Raw genomic sequence first — 24,989 nt, forward strand, 5'->3', positions numbered from 1 at the left:
TCAAAGTATAAAGGTCTAGTTTCACATTAAAAAGGATAAAAGATGGGCAGTAAGCATGATGTTTGAAGGGTGATTTTATTCATGTATGCTTCAAATCTTATAAATCAATTTTATGTTTTAATACACAAAAAAAAAATCATTGCAAAACAGATAATTTTTTCCCCTAAATTGCACTGATATTAAGTTTGATTTTACTTCTTTCAGTAGCTCTTACTTGACCGAGTACCAGAATGTCCTACCACAGAGTAGGTAACATGTCAAACAAGTTATATACTCTGTATTTAAGTCAGTAATACGAAAAAAAGCCTAGTGCAATTAATTACAAAACTTACAAAGTTTACACATACATACAAACCATAGTGTGTATGTGAAGTTGAATAAAAAGAGCGAGACACTGGATAAAACAACAAACCTGACTCGGAGAAGAAAAGGTTTAACTTAATCAAATCTGTTGTTAATATACATACTGTGTTCCTGATGGTTGATTTTCAGCTCTTCTTTGACTAGGTGTAACAGGTCTTTGTAATAACTCATTGGCCATTACTAAATCTGTATGCTAAAATAAAGTGCAACTAGTTTAATATTAAAGTGAAAAAAAAGGGAGCAGTAACATTTGACAAAAAATATGGAATTGATTGTTCTTCTTCATAAACTATTAGTTTTACCTTTTTCTTGTGTCTGATTGGTCCAGTTTTTGCTGCTAGATATTCTGTGGTCAGTAGTTTTTCTCCAGACATTTCGTTATCTTCTGGTTTAAATGATTCATCTTTGTCTATGTCCAGTTCCATGGCATCTTGATCTTCCTATAAATGATTATATTCAGGTTTCAAACTATATATACAATTGAAAGATTTTTTTTTTTAATTTTGTTGTGTCATTTACTACATTCTGTTAATTCACACTAAATATCACTCTGCCATAAACACAGCATTCTTAACAGAAAAAAATCACTTAAATATCAAAAATACATTAACAGTCACTGTAATGGTTCCTTGTACAGACACTTTAACATGTAGTGTGTTACATTACAGTAATCGCTATTGCTTATATCCACTTCATATGATCTCTGGAGGATAGTTTTCTCATTTTATCTTTATATTAAAAACTGGGTTTTCTTTACGTGGAATAACAAACAGCATGTTGACAACAGCTGTAACAGACATAACGTAAAGCAAATATTGTAAATTCAGAATTTATTGCATGCCTTTATTGTTGCAATTTTTGAAGAATGGACATAAAATGTGAAATAAATTATTGCTGCATACAAATGTATGTATCAAATATTAGAATGTAAGTTCTTATTATTGTGATACTCTCCCAGTTGTATTATTGGCATACAAAAAAACTCTCTGAATTTACAGCAGTTTCTTTTAAATGTAAACATGTAATTTGCCACTTGTCTTATTTTTGCCATGATGTAATTTTAATAAAATAGTTAAGAGATGGGAATAAGTCATAAACACTTTCAGTTCCTTTTTTCATGAGAAAAAAAATAGATAGCATTTAAATGTGTAATGCACATAATCACTAAAATTAGTCAGCCTTAGTTTCCCGGAAATGATCTGAAAATGACTTTACTGATAAAACTTTGACCTTTGACCTTACCTCTTCTTCCTCCTCTTCCTCATCATCAGAATCATATTCATCCACGGTCTCTATTGAATTCAGCTGCTTGATTATAAATTCTATCTGTCTATTCATATCAGGCTGGTCCTCTTTAATAAAACAACGGAGAATTTCTTCCATTCCCATTGCCTTAGCTTCATCTCTGATGGACGGAACAGCTAAAATGCTGTATAAGGCACCATTGACATAGGGACGGATTTCTTGATTTTCATGCCCTAGTAAATCACTAAGGACTTTTAAAGTCTGGTCAGCATTTTGGACGCAGCGTTTTTTCCCAGAGGTCCTGAGACAGAGATTCATTAACAAAGCAACAGAGTACTCCAGCGTGTAATCAGATAAAGAATCGTTGTCTTCAAGAACCTTTACCAGCCATTCTATTAAACCTGCTTCTATCATGGCTGTCTGTAAGTTTCTCCTATGATGTGAAAATGAAAAAGTTCATTTTAAGCAAGATGTATTGCATCATTCTTAATAAAAACTTTCATCATATACATTACATCCAAAATGGTTCTGTTTATTTTTATTTTTTAACAAATGTAGATTTAGAAATTTTGTGTGGATTTGTTTCTGAGGATTATGATTCCAAAAATGCAAGATTATTATATCCAAAAATATTGCATACAAACTATGTATTCAGAGTTTAAAATGTCAGTTTTAATTAATGGCAAGTCATTTACAGCAATAAATATAAAAAAAAGAGGAATTTACATGATAAAATAGTATATACCGTGGTACAATGTATAAATATCTAAAAAATTAAGACAATGATCTAAGACTTTCTCATACCTTAAAGAGAGTTTCTGTAAAGCTCCAAGTACCATTTCTCTTGTGACTGATTCTTTTTCTTCACCTCGTAAATTATCTAACAAAGTTTTGAATAAATCTTGGTTCTGGGCAAGATAGGTTCTACCTAAATCATTGAAAAGAAAAATACAGATTCAAACCATAACCTTCTTCAAAACATACTAGCTGGTGATTAATATTCAAGATTTTTCAATGGAAAAAAAATCCCTCATGAACAATAAATGTCAGTAAAATAGATTTTTGAATTTACAGAATTGGAGTTCCCTTATGTGTCTATATAAACTGATTACACTTTTTGAATATATAATTAAAATAAAATGCTTCGCTGGGCGCAGCTTGATACGACCGCAGAGGTCGCACCCTGAACAGTTGGGGCAAGTATGGACACAACATTCAAGCTTGATACAGCTCTGAATTTGGATTGTGATTAAATATTTGACACAGCATAGGTTTCTGACACAGAAAGAATGTGGTCTAAGAACTTCAATTTTTTTAATTTACCTATTATGGTCCAATGTCCAAAATCAAAATACATGGTTAGATTCAGCATATCAAAGAACCCCATATATTCAATTTTTGTTGAAATCAAACAAAGTTTAATTTTGGACCCCAACTTGGACAAACTTGAAAACTGGTCCCATAATCAAAAATCTAAACACATGTTTAGATTCAGCATATCAAAGTACCCCAAGAATTCAATTTTTGTTAAAATCAAACTAAGTTTAATTTTGGACCCTTTGGACCTTAATGTAGACCAATTTAAAAAACGGGACCCAAAATTAAAAATCTAAAAACACGGTTAGATTTGGCATATCAAAGAACCCCAATAATTCAATTTTTGATGAAATCAAACAAAGTTTAATTTTGGACCCTTTTGACCTCAATATGAACCAATTTGATAGCGGGCCCACAAATAAAAAATCTAAATACATGGTAAGATTCAGCATATCAAAGAACCCCATATATTCAATTTTTGTTGAAATCAAACAAAGTTTAATTTTGGACCCCAATTTGGACCAACTTGAAAACTGGGCCAAAAATCTAAAATCTAAATACATGTTTAGATTCAGCATATCAAAGAACCCCATATATTCAATTTTTGTTGAAATCAAACAAAGTTTAATTTTGGACCCCAACTTGGACCAACTTGAAAACTGGGCCCATAATCAAAAATCTAAACACATGTTTAGATTCAGCATATCAAAGAACCCCAAAAATTCAATTTTTGTTAAAATCAAACTAAGTTTAATTTTGAACCCTTTGGACCTTAATGTAGACCAATTTAAAAAACGGGACCCAAAATTAAAAATCTAAATACACGGTTAGATTTGGCATATCAAAGAACCCCAATAATTAAATTTTTGATGAAATCAAACAAAGTTTAATTTTGGACCCTTTTGACCTCAATATGAACCAATTTGATAGCGGGCCCACAAATAAAAAATCTAAATACATGGTAAGATTCAGCATATCAAAGAACCCCATATATTCAATTTTTGTTGAAATCAGACAAAGTTTAATTTTGGACCCCAGTTTGGACCAACTTGAAAACTGGGCCAAAAATCTAAAATCTAAATACATGTTTAGATTCAGCATATCAAAGAACCCCATATATTCAATTTTTGTTGAAATCAAACAAAGTTTTATCTTGAACCAACTTGAAAACTGGGCCCATTATCAAAAATCTAAACACATGTTTAGATTCAGCATATCAAAGAACCCCAAGAATTCAATTTTTGTTAAAATCAAACTAAGTTTAATTTTGGACCCTTTGGACCTTAATGTAGACCAATTTAAATAACAGGACCCAAAATTAAAAATCTAAATACACGGTTAGATTTGGCATATCAAAGAACCCCAATAATTCAATTTTTGATGAAATCAAACAAAGTTTAATTTTGGACCCTTTTGACCTCAATATGAACCAATTTGATAGCGGGGTCCACAAATAAAAAATCTAAATACATGGTTAGATTCAGCATATCAAAGAACCCCATATATTCAATTTTTGTTGAAATCAAACAAAGTTTAATTTTGGACCCCAATTTGGACCAACTTGAAAACTGGGCCAAAAATCAAAAATCTAAATACATGTTTAGATTCAGCATATCAAAGAACCCCATATATTCAATTTTTGTTAAAATCAAACAAAGTTTAACTTTGGACCCTTTGGACCTTAATGTAGACCAATTTGAAAACTGGACCCTTTGGACCTTAATGTAGACCAATTTGAAAACTGGATCCAAAATTAAAAATCTAAATACATGGTTAGATTCGGCATAACAAATTAATAAATGTGGTCAAAGATTTTACAAATCTAATGCGCCATACTGTGCAATTAAAGATGACTTCTTGAAATTTTTCAATATTTGAAATTTGAAAAAAAAATAATATTTGAAGAATAATTCTTTTTAATTTCTGAAATCTGAAATGAGAAAAAATTGACCCCCCACAATTTCCTTTTACCCCCCCCCTTTTTTCCCCGAAACCATAATTACCCATTTAAATTTACCATAGTGCTAACTTAATCTATTTTATAATAGAATTTAAAATATAGTGTCAAATCTTTCATATGGATTTTTTTGTAAAAAAAAAAGATGCAACATTTGCAGATATTTTTACTGGTCTTCCTTTATAAATATGCATTTCTTTAAACATAATTTAAAAGCAGTGTAAGGGAAGTAACCAAAACGTTGTATTTGGATTACCTCCCTTACACTGTTTTAAATCATCTTAATTGTTCATTAACCATTACTTTATACATAATTTAAAAGCAGTGTAAGGGAGATAATTTCAATGATGTATTTGATTTATCTCCCTTACACTGCTTTAAATTATGTTTTGTACTAAAGTATTTGTCCATTAACCAGGACAACCTTGTTTTTCCCCCTTTTTTGCCCCTAATTCTTAAACGGTTTGAGCTATAACCCCCCAAAGCAAATCCTAACCATCCCTTTGTGGTATGGAAACTTGTAGTATAATTTCAGAGAGATCCATACACCGTTCCACAGTTATTGTCTGGAAACTAGAAAATGCTTATTTTTGGCCCCTTTTTGGCCCCTAATTCCTTAACTGTTGGTACCATAACCCCCAAAATCAATCCCCACCTTCCTTTTGTTGTATTGAACCTTATGGTAAAATTTCATAGAGATCCATTCACTTAAACTAAAGTTAGAGTGCGAAAACTAATGCGTATTCGGACGACGACGCCGGACGACGACGCCTGACGACGATGACGACGCCGGACGACGATGACGACGACGACGACGACGACGACACCAACGTCATACCAATATACGACCACAAAATTTTTTTTGCGGTCGTATAATGACAATACTAATCCAACAAGCCTAGTATCGCCAACTTTGATTGGATAAGGTCTGCCATCAATTCCATGGTTGATGGTTGTAGTCATTAGCAACAATAGCAGTCAACTTTTACTGTATATTTGAACATTTTGAGAGTATAAAATTAGAAAAGGAATAACAGTATCATTATTCCTCAATTAGTTGTTTACAATAGATGACAGAAAACATTACCTGCACAAAGAGAAGCAAAAGCATTAAATAATCTGGCAGCTCCTTCTTTTACAAGTTCATCACTAGATGTCAATAAGGCAAGCACTGCATCCTTTAAAAATAACATGTATTTCATTATATAACATAATAAGTTGTACAGAAAGCAAAATGTCAAAACTTATTCACAAAAGTAGTCATTATATATCATAATCCTGGGCTTGCTCAGGTTAATAAGTGAACCTTTACTTTATGTCAAGGCCGCACGCCTTTTTTCACAGCTGAGTGATTTTTTGTCTGACCACTACTACATAAGCCCGTGCAGAGACGTGACCAGCCTCTTTTTTAAAAGGCCGCACATGGTTAAGTCGACTCGATTAAACACGAAATAAAAGTTTTACAACAGACTCTGTTGTAAAATAATTTATCCGAATCGGAAATATTGAAAATAAATTTCAAAACTTGGCAGAATCTGTCAGCTGTTTATACAGAAATTATGTCGCGCTGTACATCGCGTTTAAGCGACAGTGACAGTAATGACAATGACAATGAAATACTAAAATTATTTGCGTCAGACGAAGAAGTTGATGCTTCATTTTCTGGTTTTTCTCAAGTTGAGAACATTAATGACCCTGAGTTGGATAACCTGGAAGCACAAATATTAATTGCCGAGGACATCCGAATGGCAAAAACACAAAAACAACAACAGACTAAAAATTGAGTAATGAAAGGTAAGAAGAGTACAAGCTCTACAAAAGGCAAGGCTTTAGCAAGCAAGCAAAAAACACCTAAAAGGCAGGTGACTGAGATGGACAACGAGTTGCCATCAGGGAGAGGAATAACAGTAAGTCCGATTAAAAAACGTGGTAAAGTTACGAAGGTTACGTCTACGAAACCTCGCACAACCACAGGCACAGTAAAGAAAAATACTGCAAAGAATCAGCTTGACCAGTCAGAGTTACTTAAAACTCTATTTAAAGGTTTGTCGGATACTCTGGTATCCACATTGAGTCAGAATAATGAAAAGTCACAAAGACCAAGTAGTAATATTGACATGGAATTTTGTGAGAATGAGTCTGTAGCCGACGAGCAGGCGATTGACACCAATTACAATATTTTTTATGATGAAGAGAATGAACCTCAAGTTGTTGCATCAGATGATGAATTTGATTATGAACTACCTAAGATTTTTGAAGATGATGAAAAATACGATGAAGAGGTAAGCCAATCATTGGCTAAAGTATTTGACAATATTTGTAAAAAGAAATCTGATGTGTCAGTAATGACGAGAGAGATGAAGATACCTGTAAATTGTAAAAGTCTGGTAGCACCCCCAGTTAATGCTGAGATATGGCAATTCCTTGAAAGAAAAGCTAAAACTGCTGATTTGAATCAGCAAACTATACAAAAATCGCTGGGTTGTTGTATGGTACCATTGATAAGAGTGGCTGAAATTCTGAAATCCAAAACTCCAGATGTAAAACTAATGAGAGAAAACATTTCTAAAGCTTTGGCAATTTTAAGCAATACTCACTTTGAGCTATCAATTAAAAGACGGATGTCTTTAAAGCCACACATAGACAAGAAATACCACCAACTTTGCAATCGCAATGAAGATGTAGGTTCTAGCCTTTTTGGAGATGAAGTTGGCAAGTGATTGAAAGATATCAATGAAATTAACAAAATAAACAAGAACATTACTAGTAGCTATAGTAGAAATTCAAATTACAGAGGAAGTTTCAGGGGAAGAAGCCGTTTTTTTAGGCAGAAGGGGCTATCAGCCAAGACAAAGTTATCAGAACCCACGGGGTCAATTGAGAGGAAACAGACCCAACACCTTCAATCAGAAAAGAAGATTTTAAAGGTGAGAAATAAAAGTATAAATATTAAAACAAAGTCGGGTAAACTGAAAAATTTTATTTCAAATTGGAAATATTTAACCAAAGACAATTGGATTATTTCTGCAATTAAGGGATATAAGATAGAATTTGATAGAAAGCCAATTCAGGAAAAAATTCCATTTCCTATAAAATTTAACAATAAGGAAAAGGCCCTTATTGACAAAGAAATAGTTGATATGCTTGAGAAAGGTGCTATCAAAGAATCTTTTGATGAATCAGAACAGTTTATTTCAAATATATTTCTAGTAAAAATATTTCAAATATATTTCTAGTAAAAAAGAAAAATGGAAAATTTAGGCCAGCCATTAATTTGAAACCATTGAATCAATTTATTAGCTATCACCATTTTAAACAAGAAACGCTAGATTTGATTTTAAAAGGAATTTCTAAAAATAGCTTTTTTACATCTTTGGATTTGACAGATGCATATTTTTCCATTTCAATCTATGAATCAGACAGAAAATATTTAAAATTCATATGGAATGAAAAATTATATGAATTTCAATGTCTACCATTCGGTATTGCTTCTGCTCCAAGAGTATTTACAAAAATACTGAAAGTAATATTTTCACATATTCGGAGCATGGGTATTGATTCATATTTTTACATTGATGATTCCCTGTTGCAAGCAGAAAACTTTGATTTGGCAATCCAAAATACAGAAAGGGTTAAAACTTAGAGTCAGTTGGGTTTGACATCAATATTGAAAAATCAGTTTTTATTCCAACCAATAGAATTATATTTTTGGGATATATATTATAGATTCAGTAAATTGTATTACCATTATTATATTTAAGGTATTTTTACCAGAGGAGAAAGTACAGAAAATAATTGAACTATCAAAGAAAATGCTTAAAGCTCACAAAGTATCAATTAGAAGTCTAGCACAATTAACAGGACTTTATTCATCTGCACATTATGCAGTACAATATGCTCACTTGTTTCATAGATATTTAGATTTAGACAAAACACGAGCTTTACATACATCAAATAATAATTTCAATTCATTTTTGAATATCTCAGTAGAAGGCAAATCTGAAATAGTTTGGTGGTTAGAAAATGTTAAAACAGTTAATGGGAGACCTATTAGAAATGATTCCCCAAGTTATTATTTACATACAGATGCCTCCCTCAATGGTTGGGGAGCTGTTTTTCATGGAAAGCAAACTCAAGGTCATTGGAGTTTGGAAGAGCAGTGTTTACACATTAATATTTTAGAATTAAAAGCTATCTATTTTAGCATAATATCACTTTGATGTCACGCAGAAAGAACACATATTTGTGTAAAATCAGATAGTTCCACTGCTGTAAACTATATAAATAATCAAGGAGGATCAGTTTTACCTTTATTAGAAATAACAAAACAAATATGGTATTGGTGTATAAAAAACAAAGTTTTACTATCTGCTGTTCATATTCCAGGGAAAGAAAATATTATACCAGATAATTTATCAAGAAACTTTAATGACACTTCAGAGTGGAAACTCAATGAATCAGTTTTTAATGAAGTAACCAAACATTTTTTCATACCAGATACAGATTTGTTTGCCTCAAGGCTAAATAAACAATTGAATAATTTTGTAAGCTGGTTTCCAGATCCTGATGCTTATGCAACTGATGCTTTTTCATTTTCATGGCATAAATTATATCCTTATATATTTCCTCCTTTCAGTCAAATCAGCAGAGTACTTCAAAAGATAGAAGACGATCAGGTAAGCAGGTTTAATCGTCCCTGTATGGACAACTCAGTTATGGTATCCAAAGTTATTGAAAGCATTAACAGATTTTCCTGTAAAATTGCCTCAGTTGTCAAACTTGCTAACTCTAGCACACAACAATCAAAGTCATACAATGAACACAAGAAAAATGTTTCTTATCGCCTGTCTTGTTTCAGGAAACATCTCCTTAATCAAGGTTTTTCAGACAAAACTACAAAAATCTTTCTTAAATCTTGGAGAAAGTCAACCAATGTTCAGTATGAATACTCTTGGAGAAGCTGGGTTTTGTGGTGTAATTCAAGACAAACTAGTCCCACTTCTCCATCTGTAAAGTTACTCTTAGATTATCTGTCCATTTTATTTCAAAAAGGACGATCTTATAGCTGTATAAATAGTCAATCACCAATATGTCAGACACTGACTTTATTGGGTAACTTATCTTTTGAAATAACAGTTATATTCAAAGATTTTTGAAGGGTGTGTTTAATCTAAGACCACCAAGACCAAGATATTTGTTTACTTGGGATGTTGGCAAAGTATTGAGCTATTTAGAATCTCTGTACCCGTTACAGGATTTGGATTTAAAAATGTTAACTCTAAAATGTGTTGCTTTAATTGCTCTAGCATCTGCTCAAAGATCACAAACACTTGCAAGTCTTAATTTAAACTCTGTTCTCAGTACAGGCACATCATTTATTTTTCGTGTCACAACTTTATTAAAGACGACACGACCAAAAAACATAGGACAAGATGTTATTATTCCTGTCTTTCAGAAAAAAGAAATTTGTCCTGTTGAAACTTTAAAACATTATATTCACCGAACTAAAGACTTGAGAAAAAGTAGTAAATTGTTCATTTCATTCAGAACTTTAAAAGCTGTAACAAGCTGTTCAATTGCCAGATGGTTAAAATTGGTACTGTCTAATGCAGGCATAAATGTGTTGAAATTTAAAGCTCATTCATACAGATCTGCCTCCTCTTCTGCAGCTAAAAGAGCAGGTATATCATTAAATGATATCCTGAAAACAGCTCAGACCTTCAAAAAGTTTTACTGTAAGGATATCAAGGTAGACAATACAAATTCAAATTATGTTCATTCAGTATTTAATCATACTTTTACAGCCTGATCACGTTGATGCTGACAGTGACTTAGAGATACAGTTCCAGGGTTTTTTCTGCATCAGGAGATGTACTGTCTGAGGAACTAACAGATTGGAGATGGAGGAACCATTATTTCAGATGTTGATTCTTAATAGTGAAGGAGTAGTGACTGGACTTTTGCGATGTTATTTATATATCGTGTTGCGTGTATGGACATACTAAAGATTTATGAACTAGTGATGGACATCAAATAATATTTGTTTTCCAATTATATTGTGTTTACATGTGATGCATATTAATACACAACAAGATTAAAAGAATTAATCATATATTTTAATTTTTCTGCATTGCTACAAGAATTTTTAGGTGAAAGATTTGCTTTATACTGGGTCTAATTAGACTTAATTTTGGTATTTGATAAAATTGCAAAGTATGTGGAATAAAGACTGGAGAGCAAAGACTTGTTCGTCTTAAAACAAAACTTGTCAAAACGATTTGACTGATTTTCAAATCAGTTTTGTGTTGGATATTTATATTTGGTGAATTTCTTTGTTTATATCTCTGTTCAAGTTTTTACTGGTAATGTACATGAGATCAGTTGGTTATTAATTTCCATTTATTTCTTATTATATTTTGGAAGTTGCATTTATTGGAGCTACAAAGAGTTCACTTATTAACCTGAGCAAGACCAGGATTATGATATATAATGTTACCTTATCCAAGCATCATTTGTGATGTGAAGGATAAGGTGCATTATATGAAGAAGCCTAAGGGCTTCGAGGGTTAATATGTACCCTCCCAAATTATATATTCAGTAATACGCCCGTCCCAAAAATAAATATTAAGACCAATAAATGCCCATAGCGGTTTGGGTTTTTAAAAAAGAGGCTGGTCACGTCTCTGCACGGGCTTATATAGTAGTGGTCAGACAAAAAATCACTCAGCTGTGAAAAAAAGGCGTGCGGCCTTGACATAAAGTAAAGGTTCACTTATTAACCCTCAAAGCCCTTAGGCTTCTTCATATAATGCACCTTATCCTTCACATCACAAATGATGCTTGGATAAGGTAACATTTTGTTTTATTATGCAAAGCTACATGTGTGCAAATTTCATAACAATTTGTTGGCCACACATTCTATTTTCATTATTCTTGCTTTTGGGGTTTTGTTTTGGAGGGGGGAGGTGAAAAGTTCTTCTGCAAATATACAATTTCTCTTAAGAATTTTCAAGAAAATATTTAAAAGAGTTCAGATCATACTTCAGTTAATAGACATAAATTAGAAACCAATTAATATTTATAAATCTACAAAGTGCATCTATAAGTATTCAAAGCCAAGCATCTGCTGTTGATCTGCTTGCATTCATCTTTGCTCTTTACAACATTTAATACATGTGTTCCACAAAAAGATATATAAAATATTTGTCTTTTTACACAGTCATTCCTGTGTCTGTCTCTGTTTAGGGTTAAAGTGTTGCAATTCCCTCTCACCTTCATACCTACCCTGTGTGTCCCAGCCACAGAACAGCCTCAAACCTTAATACCTACCCTGTGTGTCTCAGCCACATAACAGCCTAACTCCTATGTGGTGTATCCCAGCCACCGAACAGCCTAATACCCTAATACCTATCCTGTGTGTCCCAACCACAGAACAGCCTCAAACCTTAATACCTACCCTGTGTGTCTCAACCACAGAACAGCCTCAAACCTTAATACCTACCCTGTGTGTCCCAACCACAGAACAGCCTCAAACCTTAATACCTACCCTGTGTGTCTCAACCACAGAACAGCCTCAAACCTTAATACCTATCCTGTGTGTCCCAACCACAAAACAGCCCAATACCTACCCTGTGTGTCCAGTCACAGAACAACCCAATACCTACCCTGTGTGTCCCAGCCAAGAACACCTTAATACCTACCCTGTGTGTCCCAGCCAAGAACACCTTAATACCTACCCTGTGTGTCCCAGCCACAGAACAGCCTAACAAATCATTATCTCTGTAAGTAGTCATAGAAGAGTCTCTCTGTTGTGGATTTGACTGTGTTAACCTCTACAAAAAAGTACTTCGAAAATAAGAATGCATTCAAGAAATTTATTCTTACAAAATTGCTGTTTCTGGTAAAAAAAAATCATCAGTTTTAACCAAACATATCTAGCTGGTGATTATTTTCTATGCAATTGACCTAAAGGTTACTTGTAAGACTATGCAGATAACCAGATTGTTAAACAGTAGATGAATAGCAAATGGTTTTGTGCAGGAGAAAATAATGCAATTTACCAAATTATGTTATCAATAATTACCAATATGTGATCAAGTGGAGTTGACTGTATTGGCATAGTAAAATATGCTGCTACAAGAAGCAATGGAGTCATGTGAATGGTAATGTATTTTTTCCTCTATTTTGTTTTATAAAAAAGTCATAATCATTTAAAGATCTTATTTTAATCTAGCACAATGTATTACTATTACTGTACTAAGAAATTTTAATTCACCTATCTATACAAAATATCACGAAATGGAGTTCCAATATAGCTCATTTAATCATTTGATAAATATCAAAACAGAAAACCACAAAAATGTATCCAAAACAGTAAATATATCTTCAACAGTAAATGTATCTATAAATGTAATGTAACAGTAAATGAATCATTAAATGATATGTAGCCGTTAATGTATCTATAAATGTAATGTAACAGTAAATGTATCTACAAATGTAATGTAACAGTAAATGTATCTGTATCTACAAATGTAATGTAACAGTAAATGTATCTACAAATGTAATGTAACAGTAAATGTATCTACAAATGTAATGTAGCAGATAATGTATCTACAAATGTAATGTAACAGTAAATGTATCTACAAATGTAATGTAGCAGTTAATGAATCTACAAATGTAATGTAACAGTAAATGTATCTACAAATGTAATGTAACAGCAAATGTATCTACAAATGTAATGTAATGGTAAATAAATCATTAAATGATATGAAGCAGTTAATATATCTATAAATGTAATGTAGCAGTAAATGTATCCATACCCATCTTATAGCCTGTAGAAGTAAAACCTTCCTTCTCACTTCAGCATTGGCCATTTCATATTTGATTTTTTCATAATCTAAGGCAGTATATGTCTCAGGCTCTTGCAGATTACTCCTAAAACAAAATCCAATGTGCATATGGTTGGCTTTCCTACATATAGACACAAGTTAATCAAAACATACTGATGATAACAGTAAAATAATGTTTCTTTGGAAGGGTTGGCATGACATGAAATTGCATGTGACCTTGTTTTACATTATACATTTATTTCCCTTGCATTTGGGTATATGAAGACTTATTCACCCCAAATATTCTGCATCTTAATGTTCACTGCAATATCTGAATGTTAACTGCAAAATTAACTAAGTCCGTTTACAGGTTAAATACGAAAAATTGAATTAAACATTTTCTTAATTTTGTTTTGAATACTGTCCTTTGATCATAAAAATGCTTCTCGCCAAGGTTCATAAAATTACATAAGGGTTTGTCAAAGTCATCAATTTCTAAAAAACTTTAACCACAGGCTAAGCCTAAATGTTAATGTTGCTGACATAATGTAGGATTGCTAGCTCTTGCCTTCGCATCATTTCAATAGTTTCTATGACAAAATGTCCTACATTCAACATAATGACATTACCAAAGAGACCTATCTGGACTAATGTCAGTAATGAAAACTGAAGCGGTATTTCTTAATTTCTATATCAATCAAAATATGTTCAATAAAATGCTCCGCTGGGGCGCAGCTTGATACGACCGCAGATGTCGAACCCTGAACAGTTGGGGCAAGTATGGACACAACATTCAAGCTTGATACAGCACTGAATTTGGATTGTAATTAAATATTTGACACAGCATAGGTTTCTGACACAGAATGAAAGTGGTCTAAGAACTTAAAAATTTTTAATTTACCTATTCAAACCATATCCATACATGTGATGGACTGTGAAACTCAGATCATAAGATTGGGAAATTTTGGTCAGGAGATTAGGACTCAGATCAGGAGGTTTTTAGTCGACATAAATTTTGACGTAAATGTAACCGTGTGCTGTAAAAATTGTCTTTTAAAGTGTGTATTCTTCAACTTTCCATCCGAATGTATTATGTTTATAGTACCCTTGTAATTATAAAGTTTCTCTATCTTTTTTAAATTTTTTAATTCATATCTTTTATATCATTATTCTATAGAACAATCATTGCATTCAGAACATTTGTTTATCTATCAGCAATTGCAATTAGTTTATATTTGCATATTAAGAAATATATATATAAGGTATGGAATCAAGGGTCATAGTTATTATATAAATTTCAATTTAAGTCTTGAAAGGAAGTATAGAACCCTCAAATAATTTTCAAATTATTATTTTTTTATTTGTCCTAAGACGTTTAAAATAATTTAATTACCATCCTTTTATGATTATTTAATTACCATCCTTTTATGATTATTTGTTCAATTTATATTTTATTCATATTCTTTTAAAAATTTACATTATTGAAAGGAAAGAAACTTAAAACAGGATAAATCAAGAGAAGTAACCCAATAAATACACAAAGTTTTTATTACACAACGGCAGTTAGCCTGAGGTAAAAATTGTTGATTACCAGTAAGTTTGACACCCAAGCTGACAAGTGAAGCCATATAATTATGCATGCTAATTGATTTACATGTAAAATATAACTTCAGGTAATGTCAGTTACACCAGATGTCTGAGATGATATGTTGGGGAAAAAATTTCATACACTGGATTTTTTTCTCTTCAACGAGAGGTCGGGAGGAGACCCCTGAAAACGGGATTATTGTACTCCCGTTGGGAGGTTCACATGTATGCATATCATTATTATTTGCTTTTATATATAAATCAGAAATAACCAATTTAAAATGGAAAATTTTAAAGAAAAAAAATCCCCCCCACCAATTTTTTGAACCCCCTTATGATTCATCACCCCCAAACTCAATCCCAGCCTTCCCTTTGTGGTATGGTACCTTGCAGTACAATTTCAGAGCGATCCATACACTTGAACACAAGTTATTGTCTGGAAACTAGAAAAATGCTTGTTTTTTTGCCCCTTTTTGGCCCCAAATTCCTAAACGTTTAGGGCAATTACCCCCAAACTCAAACCCAGCTTTCCCTTTGTGATATGGAACCTTGCAGTACAATTTCATAAAGATCCATACACTTACACACAAGTTATTGTCCTGAAACTAGAAAAAATGCTTGTAAAATTTTTTGCCCTTTTATGGCCCCTAATTCCTAAAATTTTGAGGGAATTACCCCCAAAATCAATCCCAGCCTTCCCTTTGTGGTATGCTACCTTGCGGTACAATTTCAGAGAGATCCATACACTTGAACACAAGTTATTGTCTGGAAACTAGAAAAATGCTTATTTTTGGCCCCTTTTTGGCCCCTTATTCCTAAACTTTTTGGGCAATTACCCCCAAACTCAATTCCAGCTTTCCCTTTGTGATATGGAACCTTGTAGTACAATTTCATAAAGATTCATACACTTAAACACAAGTTATTGTCTGGAAACTAGAAAAATGCTTGTTTTTTTCCCCTTTTTGGCCCCTAATTCCTAAAATTTGGAGGCAATTACCCCCAAAATCAATCCCAGCATTCCCTTTGTGATATGGAACCTTGTGGTACAATGTCAGAGAGATCCATAGACTTACACACAAGTTATTGTCATGAAACTAGAAAAATGCTTGTTTTTTGCCCCTTTTTGGCCCCTAATTCCTAAAATTTGGAGGCAATTACCCCCAAAATCAATCCCAGCATTCCCTTTGTGATATGGAACCTTGTGGTACAATGTCAGAGAGATCCATACACTTACACACAAGTTATGTCTGGAAGTTACAAAAATGCTTATTTTTGGCCCCTTTTTGGCCCCTAATTCCTTAAATGTTGGTACCATAACCCCCAAAATCAATCCCCACCTTCCTTTTGTGGTATTGAACCTTATGGTAAAATTTCATTGAGATCCATTCACTCAAACTAAAGTTAGAGTGCGAAAACTAATGTGTCTTCGGACGACGACGACGACGACGACGCCAACGTCATACCAATATACGACCACAAAAATTTTTTTGCGGTCGTATAAAAATTGAAGAATATTGTGCAAAAGTGTCATGTGTATGGAGAAAAAGTACAGCAGTTTTATAGCAAGATACTAATATCAAAGAGAGAATAATTTAAATCTAAAAGACTAATCATATCAATTATTTTATTGTAAAAAAATATGTGCTTTTATTTATGTAAATGCAACTTTGAAAGGTCAATATGTATAAATGAAATATGTGTAAAAATGTGTGGAAGTAACAGAGAAAATGGATATAATCATTTGTCAATGGATATAAATCTTTATCTCTGATTTGTCACATAAGTCAATAAAATATCATGTTAAAGACAAATATTTATGTCAACGTAGTATTAAACTTCAATATACGCAATGGCAGCTTAACATTTTTGTAAAAGTTTTATGATCAATAAAATTTCATTTCTTCAATGAAAATAACATCAATAATATATTTTTAATGGTGTTTGTTTTTAATAAACATTACAAAATTAATTTTCAATTTGAGATAAATCACAAAGAAACAATTCTTAATCTAAAATTATTACTGAAAGAAAATTTAAGTTTAATATAAGTTAAAACTTCATCAAATGAATTAGTTTTCTTCAAATCTAAAAATATAATTGAATCTGATAAAGATTATCACTGACAAAATAACATCCATTATCTCTGTATGGAGTCTTGGTTACTAAATATTACTCATGCAGAACTTACAAAGCACCAATTGATATGCGCAAGATTTGACTAACTGACAAAGAATTCCTGTAAAAATTCAGTAATTTGGATGTTTTTTAACAGTTTTTGTGACAAGCATATATATGTACAAAGGATTACTGGTTAAGCTTCCAAATTGTGAGTTACAAGTAACAGAGTTCTCTATATACTAAATTGGAAAATACTCATAGAAATATACTTTTAGCTAAAAAAAAAATGTTCATGAAGTTTAAAAGGGAAATAACCCATTATCCATTTTAAACTTTTTCTCCTTTGAACATTTTATGCTTACTTTTGAAAACATCTTAATTAACTTTTTTAGTGTTCTTTTATGTTAATTGTTTGTCAAGTTTTCATAAATATTCAGCAAAATGTACTTTAAGCTAAACATATGTTTTTATGAAGCTTCAGGGCCCAGTTGGTGTTAGTCCAATCTTTTTAAAAAAGGAGGGATTAGTTCTACTGAATTATCTCCCATGGAAACTTTTTGACACCATATATTCTAAATAAACATATATGTTTTTCTAAATATTACAGGATTTAATTCAAACTATTGTCTGTTTCTAATAATGACAGAAGAAATTTTAAATGAATATTGTGAAACTTAAATTTGACATTTATTTATAAATTGAAAAATGACTACTTTACTTTTCTTATGACTTAACATTAGACAGGGTAAGAAATTATTCTATACTTTAATCGTAAAGACATAGAATATTCACCAAAGATAATCCTTCTATACATCTGTGTACATTCTACATCAGTATCTGTTTTATTTGTAGTCTTTGTATTGAACAGGTAGCTATTCAAAGCAATCAAATGGTTACAATTTTTTTTATAAAGCTTCACTTTCTTGTTAATGACTTATTTCTCTGTGAAAGATTACTTTTTTCACTATCAGTGATCAGTTTCAAATAATATAAACTGCATTACAAAAAACATGCTTCTTTCATTAGGAATCTAGGAAGTAAATGTTTCTGAATAATCAGGCTTAATATACACCCTAAAATTGTCATAAAAAAAGGATAACAGTAATCACCAAAAATACTGGACAGTACAACAGACCACATCAACTACCAACACCGACTCCTCTGAAAAAATACATGTTCAAACAAACAGAAACAACAAATGGTCCAGTAGCCTGACTTGATACAGGCACAAAATGTGTGTGTGTACAAACTTCCCTCTTTGCAGAGATCACAAACCTCCTCTTCACTAGAACTCACGAACTTCCTCTTCACAAGAACTCACAAACCTCCTCTTCACAAAGAACTCACAAACCTCCTCTTCACAAAAACTCACAAACCTCCTCTTCACTAGAACTCACAAACCTCCTCTTCACAAGAACTCACAAACCACCCTCTTCACTAGAACTCACAAACCTTCTCTTCACTAGAACTCACAAACCTTCTCTTCACTAGAACTCACAAACCTCCTCTTCACAAGAACTCACAAACCACCCTCTTCACAAGAACTCACAAACCTCTTCTTCACAAGAACTCACAAACCTCCTCTTCACTAGAACTCACAAATCTCCTCTTCACTAGAACTCACAAACCTCCTCTTCACTAGAACTCACAAACCTTCTCTTCACTAGAACTCACAAACCTTCTCTTCTCTTCACTAGAACTCACAAACCTCCTCTTCACAAGAACTCACAAACTTCCTCTTCACTAGAACAAACCTCCTCTTCACTAGAACTCACAAACCTCCTCTTCACTAGAACTCACAAACTTCCTCTTCAATACAACAAACCTCCTCTTCACTAGAACTCACAAATTCATAATCTTGCTCTGCCATTTGTATTTTTATCATTTGGATCAATGATCTTAAATAGGAAATACAAATTGAAAGTAGATACTACAGATTTTTTGAAAGTTTTATTGAATTGTAGTCACTGCTTTATTAAGAGTTGTAGACAGATGGACAAACAAACAAAATCAAAACACAGCTATCACTACAAACTCAATTGCAGGTAAATAAAACTTACGTTGGAGCCATTGACTGACGAAGCATTTGACTAGCTGTACCAGGTCGTGTGAAATCAACTGAATTCTGCATATGTCCACTAAATAGTCTAGAGCAAATCTCTTGGAGATAATCAGGAGAAATCTGGAATGAAATTATGTATGGTTGATCTTTAAAAATGAAGCAATAGAATTTATAATCTGTTTCCTCTTATTTTAAATTAATCTACAAAAGAAAATCATTTATGATATAATTTTATAACTTAGTCATCTTATTTCACAAAAAGCAAATCTAATTTCAGTTTGCCAAATATACTGTAATAAAATATCTCCCTGTAAGTATTGAAAAAGATATATCAACAAAAACATGTTACATGTGTCCTTTAGGACACCATCCCCCCCCCCCCCCCCCCTCCTTGCTTAATTATTTTACCTTTTCAGAGTACTCTGTGAAATTGGAGTCAAAATCATTATTTGGCATATAATTTTAAAAGTTTACATCATAATGACATGTGTAATAAGTTTCAAGTTGACGTGATCATAACTTCATGATAAACAACCTTTACCAAAAACTTTCACCTGATACAGGACAGACGAACTGAATCTAAAAATTTAGGCACATATTTTTTGTCTTACTGTTCTTTTACTAGAGTATGAACAATCTGTTTTGTCTTACTGGTTTTCCTTGGACTGTTGATTCCAGAGCTTCAACCAAATCTGCTGTTATTCCTATTAAATTGTGGTAGTCAGCCTGTAGAGATATATAATTAGTAAAATTTACACTATCCGCTTTATTCATCTGATTGATAATTACTACAGCTAGACGAAGAAAAACAAGAAAATTTTTTTAAAAAACTATTATTTTGAAAAATCTTTATTTCACTACTAGTACTATTACAATCAATCAAAAAATTAATGCAATATTATCATCAAAACATGAATACGACAATTAAAAATTCTAATCATTAAAACTGAAATTTTAAGTATTGGTAGTTATATTCTTCATTTCTTTAACTGTCAATGCTTTTCACACACTCTCATCATGAATCTTTAATTATATATATATATATATATATAAAAAAAATTAATTGATATGGCTTAAGTCACTAACTATCAATAACTCATTTAACTGGTCTATAGCATGCAGGAACATTGTTCACTTTAAGTTCATAGACCAATACTTTTAATAAAACATAATTGAATTCGACTTTCCTATCATCTTTAACTGATGAGTGTAATTTGGACTGATTTGCAAGTTTTACCCTAGCAGAAATATAATTGATTGATTGATTGTTGTTTGCTTAACATCCCCACATATATATATATAGAACTAATGTCAGGAGTATTGTCCACAGCAACCCAATGGCACAAAACCAATGGACATCTAGTTGTCAACATACAGTCTTAAACACCAAAAGTGTCTATATAATATAATATTGTCATACAGTGTAGGAGCATGTGTCCTCTCAAGAATGATTAGGCCTCTGCTGCATGACAACTGTCTAATTGATGTTTACACGAAATCTCTTTTTAATCAGGTTTTATACACTTTGTGATAAAGTTTTGTTTAATTTATATTCATATTAGATGGCAATAACTGAATTAAGTATTTTAACTTGGTCTACATTAAGCTTGGTTTTACATAGGCCAGGTTAAAAAATCTATTAAATTATCTCCTAATTAAGGTATAGCAATGTAGGGAAAAAAACTCAAGCTAATTTTAATAAGTCAGTAGCAACATTTTTTTTCATTCACAGTTTCAAAGAAATAATTAAAATCATCAAAATGCAATAAATAGAAATGCCCATCTAAAAATAACATATTAGGTAATTTCATCTATAAACTTGAAAAGAAAATTTTAACTCTATGAAAAAATAATTGAAATATAATGCACAAATTAAAAAGGAAAAATAGAATTAGGGAATATTGTTCATTGTTGTCAAAGTTTTCACTTTTGTAAATACAAACAATAAATTATGCGGTATGGTTTTACTCATTGTTGAAGGCAGTACAGTGACCTAAAGTGACTAACCTTCTATATATATGAATCTCAGTCAACATAAATATTGACAGATTTACAGGACAGAAAACAGTTATCGACCAGCATTGTATCTATATTTACACACAAAAAATGACATCTATTTCCACACTTATCTGACCTTTAACTATACTGCTGTTTTCTCATTGATGTATGTCATACATCACCTTTTATTTATATTCATGATTTGTAAAAATAATACAAAAGCTACATAGACAAACAAAACATTAAAGACAACAGATTGAAAAGACAACTTACCAATGAGAATACTGAAAATACATGCAAGAAAGAAGAAATTATCTTACACTGATTTAGAGAGAGATTTCTAACTAATATTTTACTATTATTATTCCAACCTGAGGTAACTACACATAGGTTTAACATGTGCTTTGATCACACCAATGATTTTCATTTCTATGGATTAGCTTTAGGAGGGGTGGAAAGATCTTTTTCAGGACATAGGGAGTATGCCTTTATTTTTGCAGGAAATTTCACTTATTTGGACTCAGGAATTAATATTTCATGATCTGGGAAAGAACTGGAATTCCGGATGGCACCCCTCCTACCCCTCTCTTTTCTTTTAACTATTACTAATGTGACTTAAATGTCATGTATCTTTTCTTTTTTTTTCAAATATGCACACATATTTAAACCTTTAAATTTTCAGAAGGAAACTTGGTTACATGCATATTTGCATGTAAAATGTCAAAGTTTTAAAAATGACATTGGTGTGACCTTACTTACCATGATGTTTTACATGTATTCTTTCTCATGCCTTGTAACATGTTTAAAATTTTAGGTGAAGGAGGATTACCAATTTGATTAGCATGTACTAATATGAGGTTCGTTCAAGTCCAAAATTAGCATGCAAAATAAATAATGAACAATGTCCATGCATGTTAGACCAGTGAGGATTGAGTGTTAGAGGTACCTGTACACGGTTGTGTCGTTTTATGTATGACATGGTCTTTCTTTCAGAGTCGACTAACTGCTGCTGTAATCGGGATATCTGTTGAAATTGCTCTATTGAAAAATGTTAAAATCAAAACATAAAATCATAAGAAAGCTAAAAGTTATAGGCTTGATTAGCGATGTTTTTTCTGGACATCTGGGTATGACATTGTACAGCTACAATACAGTCTACAGACCTTAAGTTCATCTTTGGCTGTATTTTAATATCATTTCCAATATCAAATGAAATTATTTGGAAGCTTAAAATATTGCCAGAAAAAAATAGATGAACTAAGCGTTTCATTTTTTTAATCCTATTTCAGAAATTAAAGGGTATCTATCTAGTCATGCTAGTATTAAGGATATTCCAGAAAAAAGTTTATCTAGAGGGTCTAATTGAAGGTTTATGCATATACATTTTGATTAGTGGCTGGGTCCAGATTCCAGAATATATTTTTACATTACAAATTCAAGTGGGGATTCTGAAAAAATGCCTTCATCTTTGAATTTTTTACCATATACCTAATCCCACATATTTTATACTGAAACAACCCTAACTGAAGATTATATTATTCAGTAATAAATATTCAGAATTATCTACCGATTTAGTTGTTAAAACTACATTCCATTCCATTTATATCTCCTCAAAGAGTTTACACAAGTTAATTCAGTGGCTAGTGATTTTATTTGATTCACTCTGAACTTTCTATAAGTATGTGCTAAGGATATCTATTTACAAGACACACAACTTCAGTAAAGTTTTTACAATAAAGATATCTCACCATTTTCATCGCCAACTTTATTTCCTCTCTGATTGGATGTTAAGAAAAAAAAGCAGCTGTAAATTGTTTCACACAATATCTGTTCTGTATAATTGTCAAAGAAGAAGGTATGGTAAGATCCATTCTATGACTAAAAAATAATGCTATTATCTTTTTTTAAAAGGATACATAAAGATCGAACAGTTTTGGTTGTGGTGTTGACTTCAGAGTTAATGTCAGGAACTTTTCCAGTCTTAACTCTAAATCCTTTACCCATGTGTCCTGGAAATAGATGTCAAAATATTAGCTTATAAATCATAGCTGTTTAATGTCCAGTGGCAAATTAAATGCATATTCAGGACATGAACATGATAATATGAGATTAATATAAACCCTGCTTTCTACTAGACAGACACTCAAAGCCTGATTTTTAATGTGGTATTTTAATAAGTTAACACTCCACATGAAGACATATCACCCTCAGGGCTTCCAAAACGGTCATATATTCCGGACTTGACCGAAACTTTCATAAAAAGACCGGCTGCTCTCAGCCTCAAACGGTCAAATAGAATTGGTGTGCCACATTTTGTTATTCAAGGCATTTTCATGAAACGGTCATTTCAATTTTTACCAACTATCGATCGATAAAAATGTCCGTTTGGGGCTTTGGGCATGTCCGTTTGGGCATTTTAGTTTATAATTGTGGCAATCTATTTCACAAAGATATTTCGGTCATAATTGGGTTTAATAAAACAGAAGCAGCATATTTCAGATACTTTGAAGTGTCTCAGTTAGTCTAATACTCTGGGTACATAAATGTACGGCTTGGTCTTTAGCTTGTGTACATCAATAAAAAGTAGAAAAAACACGTTTTCTTTTATTTAAATAACAACAAGCTGTCAAACAATTATCCCTTCAATAAGTTATATTGAAGCCATAAATCATTCACTGATTACAGGTTTGTTACCTTTGATGAGGTGTCCTTAGCTTATCTTTATCAATAGAATTAATGATGCATAACAATGTACATAAAGGTAATCCGGTAAACGAGGTCAAACATGTAAGTGTGTATGGAACAACATCCTATTTAATTACGCTTTATAGATATTATTTTATATGAGCATTCAGTTTTAAAAGTATCCTGATATTTAAAAGTTATTCTTCAAATAAGGATATTTATAAATGAATAAGTATGATATATATTATTTTATTTAACACTGTACATCGTGTTAAATACTGGGGTACTCTCAAGGGGAAAATTTACTAAAATATATAGGAAAAACCAATGGACAAATTTCAGTCAATAAATGATTTAACTAAGTTAAATGGTGCCGTGATCACTTCTAAATTATATCAAGAGAACAATGCCTGCTCCGAATTTATTCAGACAATTTCCGATGTTATAGAGAAAGAGGTGATGTCCGACGTAAAGTTAAGTCCCGCCGTGGGAACTATGATCGACTAAGGTGTAGTCTAGGTATTGACGCTTTAGATCAACTTATGAGGATAAGCTTAGTAGGTGTAGATGTTAAAGACTTTGACCCTGTTCCTGCTATCCGCAAATGGCAATCCGTTCGTAACCGCCATGTTTATCAGAACAATGCATTTAGCAAGCTCATGAATGTAAAATCTTTAATTAGACTAAATGAACTCTAATCTTGTGCTGTGATCTGTGCTTCTTTTCAATGTGCTCATTGTAATATTTATTGCGTGTGTTTGTCAGCATTGTGCTCTTCTGACATTTTATTGTTGTTATATGCTTACATAAAATATCATGTTGTTATTCA

At 32.0% G+C, this 24,989-nt stretch overlaps 1 protein-coding gene across 4 annotated transcripts in view; it reads right to left on the reverse strand.

The window, feature by feature from the left end:
- LOC127720602 (lisH domain-containing protein ARMC9-like) overlaps nt 1-24,989 on the reverse strand; it is a 53,511-nt gene that overhangs the window by 12,781 nt on the left and 15,741 nt on the right. For all 4 annotated transcript variants that reach the window (XM_052227272.1, XM_052227274.1, XM_052227273.1 and 1 more), the window contains 12 exons: nt 23,392-23,484; nt 23,224-23,251; nt 22,422-22,513; nt 20,129-20,203; nt 19,476-19,597; nt 13,702-13,816; nt 12,619-12,714; nt 5,970-6,060; nt 2,413-2,536; nt 1,606-2,041; nt 666-803; nt 468-556 (listed from right to left, as the gene is read on the reverse strand). In XM_052227272.1, coding sequence (XP_052083232.1) covers nt 468-556; nt 666-803; nt 1,606-2,041; nt 2,413-2,536; nt 5,970-6,060; nt 12,619-12,714; nt 13,702-13,816; nt 19,476-19,597; nt 20,129-20,203; nt 22,422-22,513; nt 23,224-23,251; nt 23,392-23,484 — 1,499 coding nt within the window. The remainder of the gene's footprint in view (nt 1-467; nt 557-665; nt 804-1,605; nt 2,042-2,412; nt 2,537-5,969; nt 6,061-12,618; nt 12,715-13,701; nt 13,817-19,475; nt 19,598-20,128; nt 20,204-22,421; nt 22,514-23,223; nt 23,252-23,391; nt 23,485-24,989) is intronic.

Source organism: Mytilus californianus, unplaced genomic scaffold (assembly GCF_021869535.1).
Source record: "Mytilus californianus isolate M0D057914Y unplaced genomic scaffold, xbMytCali1.0.p SCAF_11, whole genome shotgun sequence".
NCBI classification, from domain to species: Eukaryota; Metazoa; Mollusca; class Bivalvia; order Mytilida; family Mytilidae; genus Mytilus; species Mytilus californianus.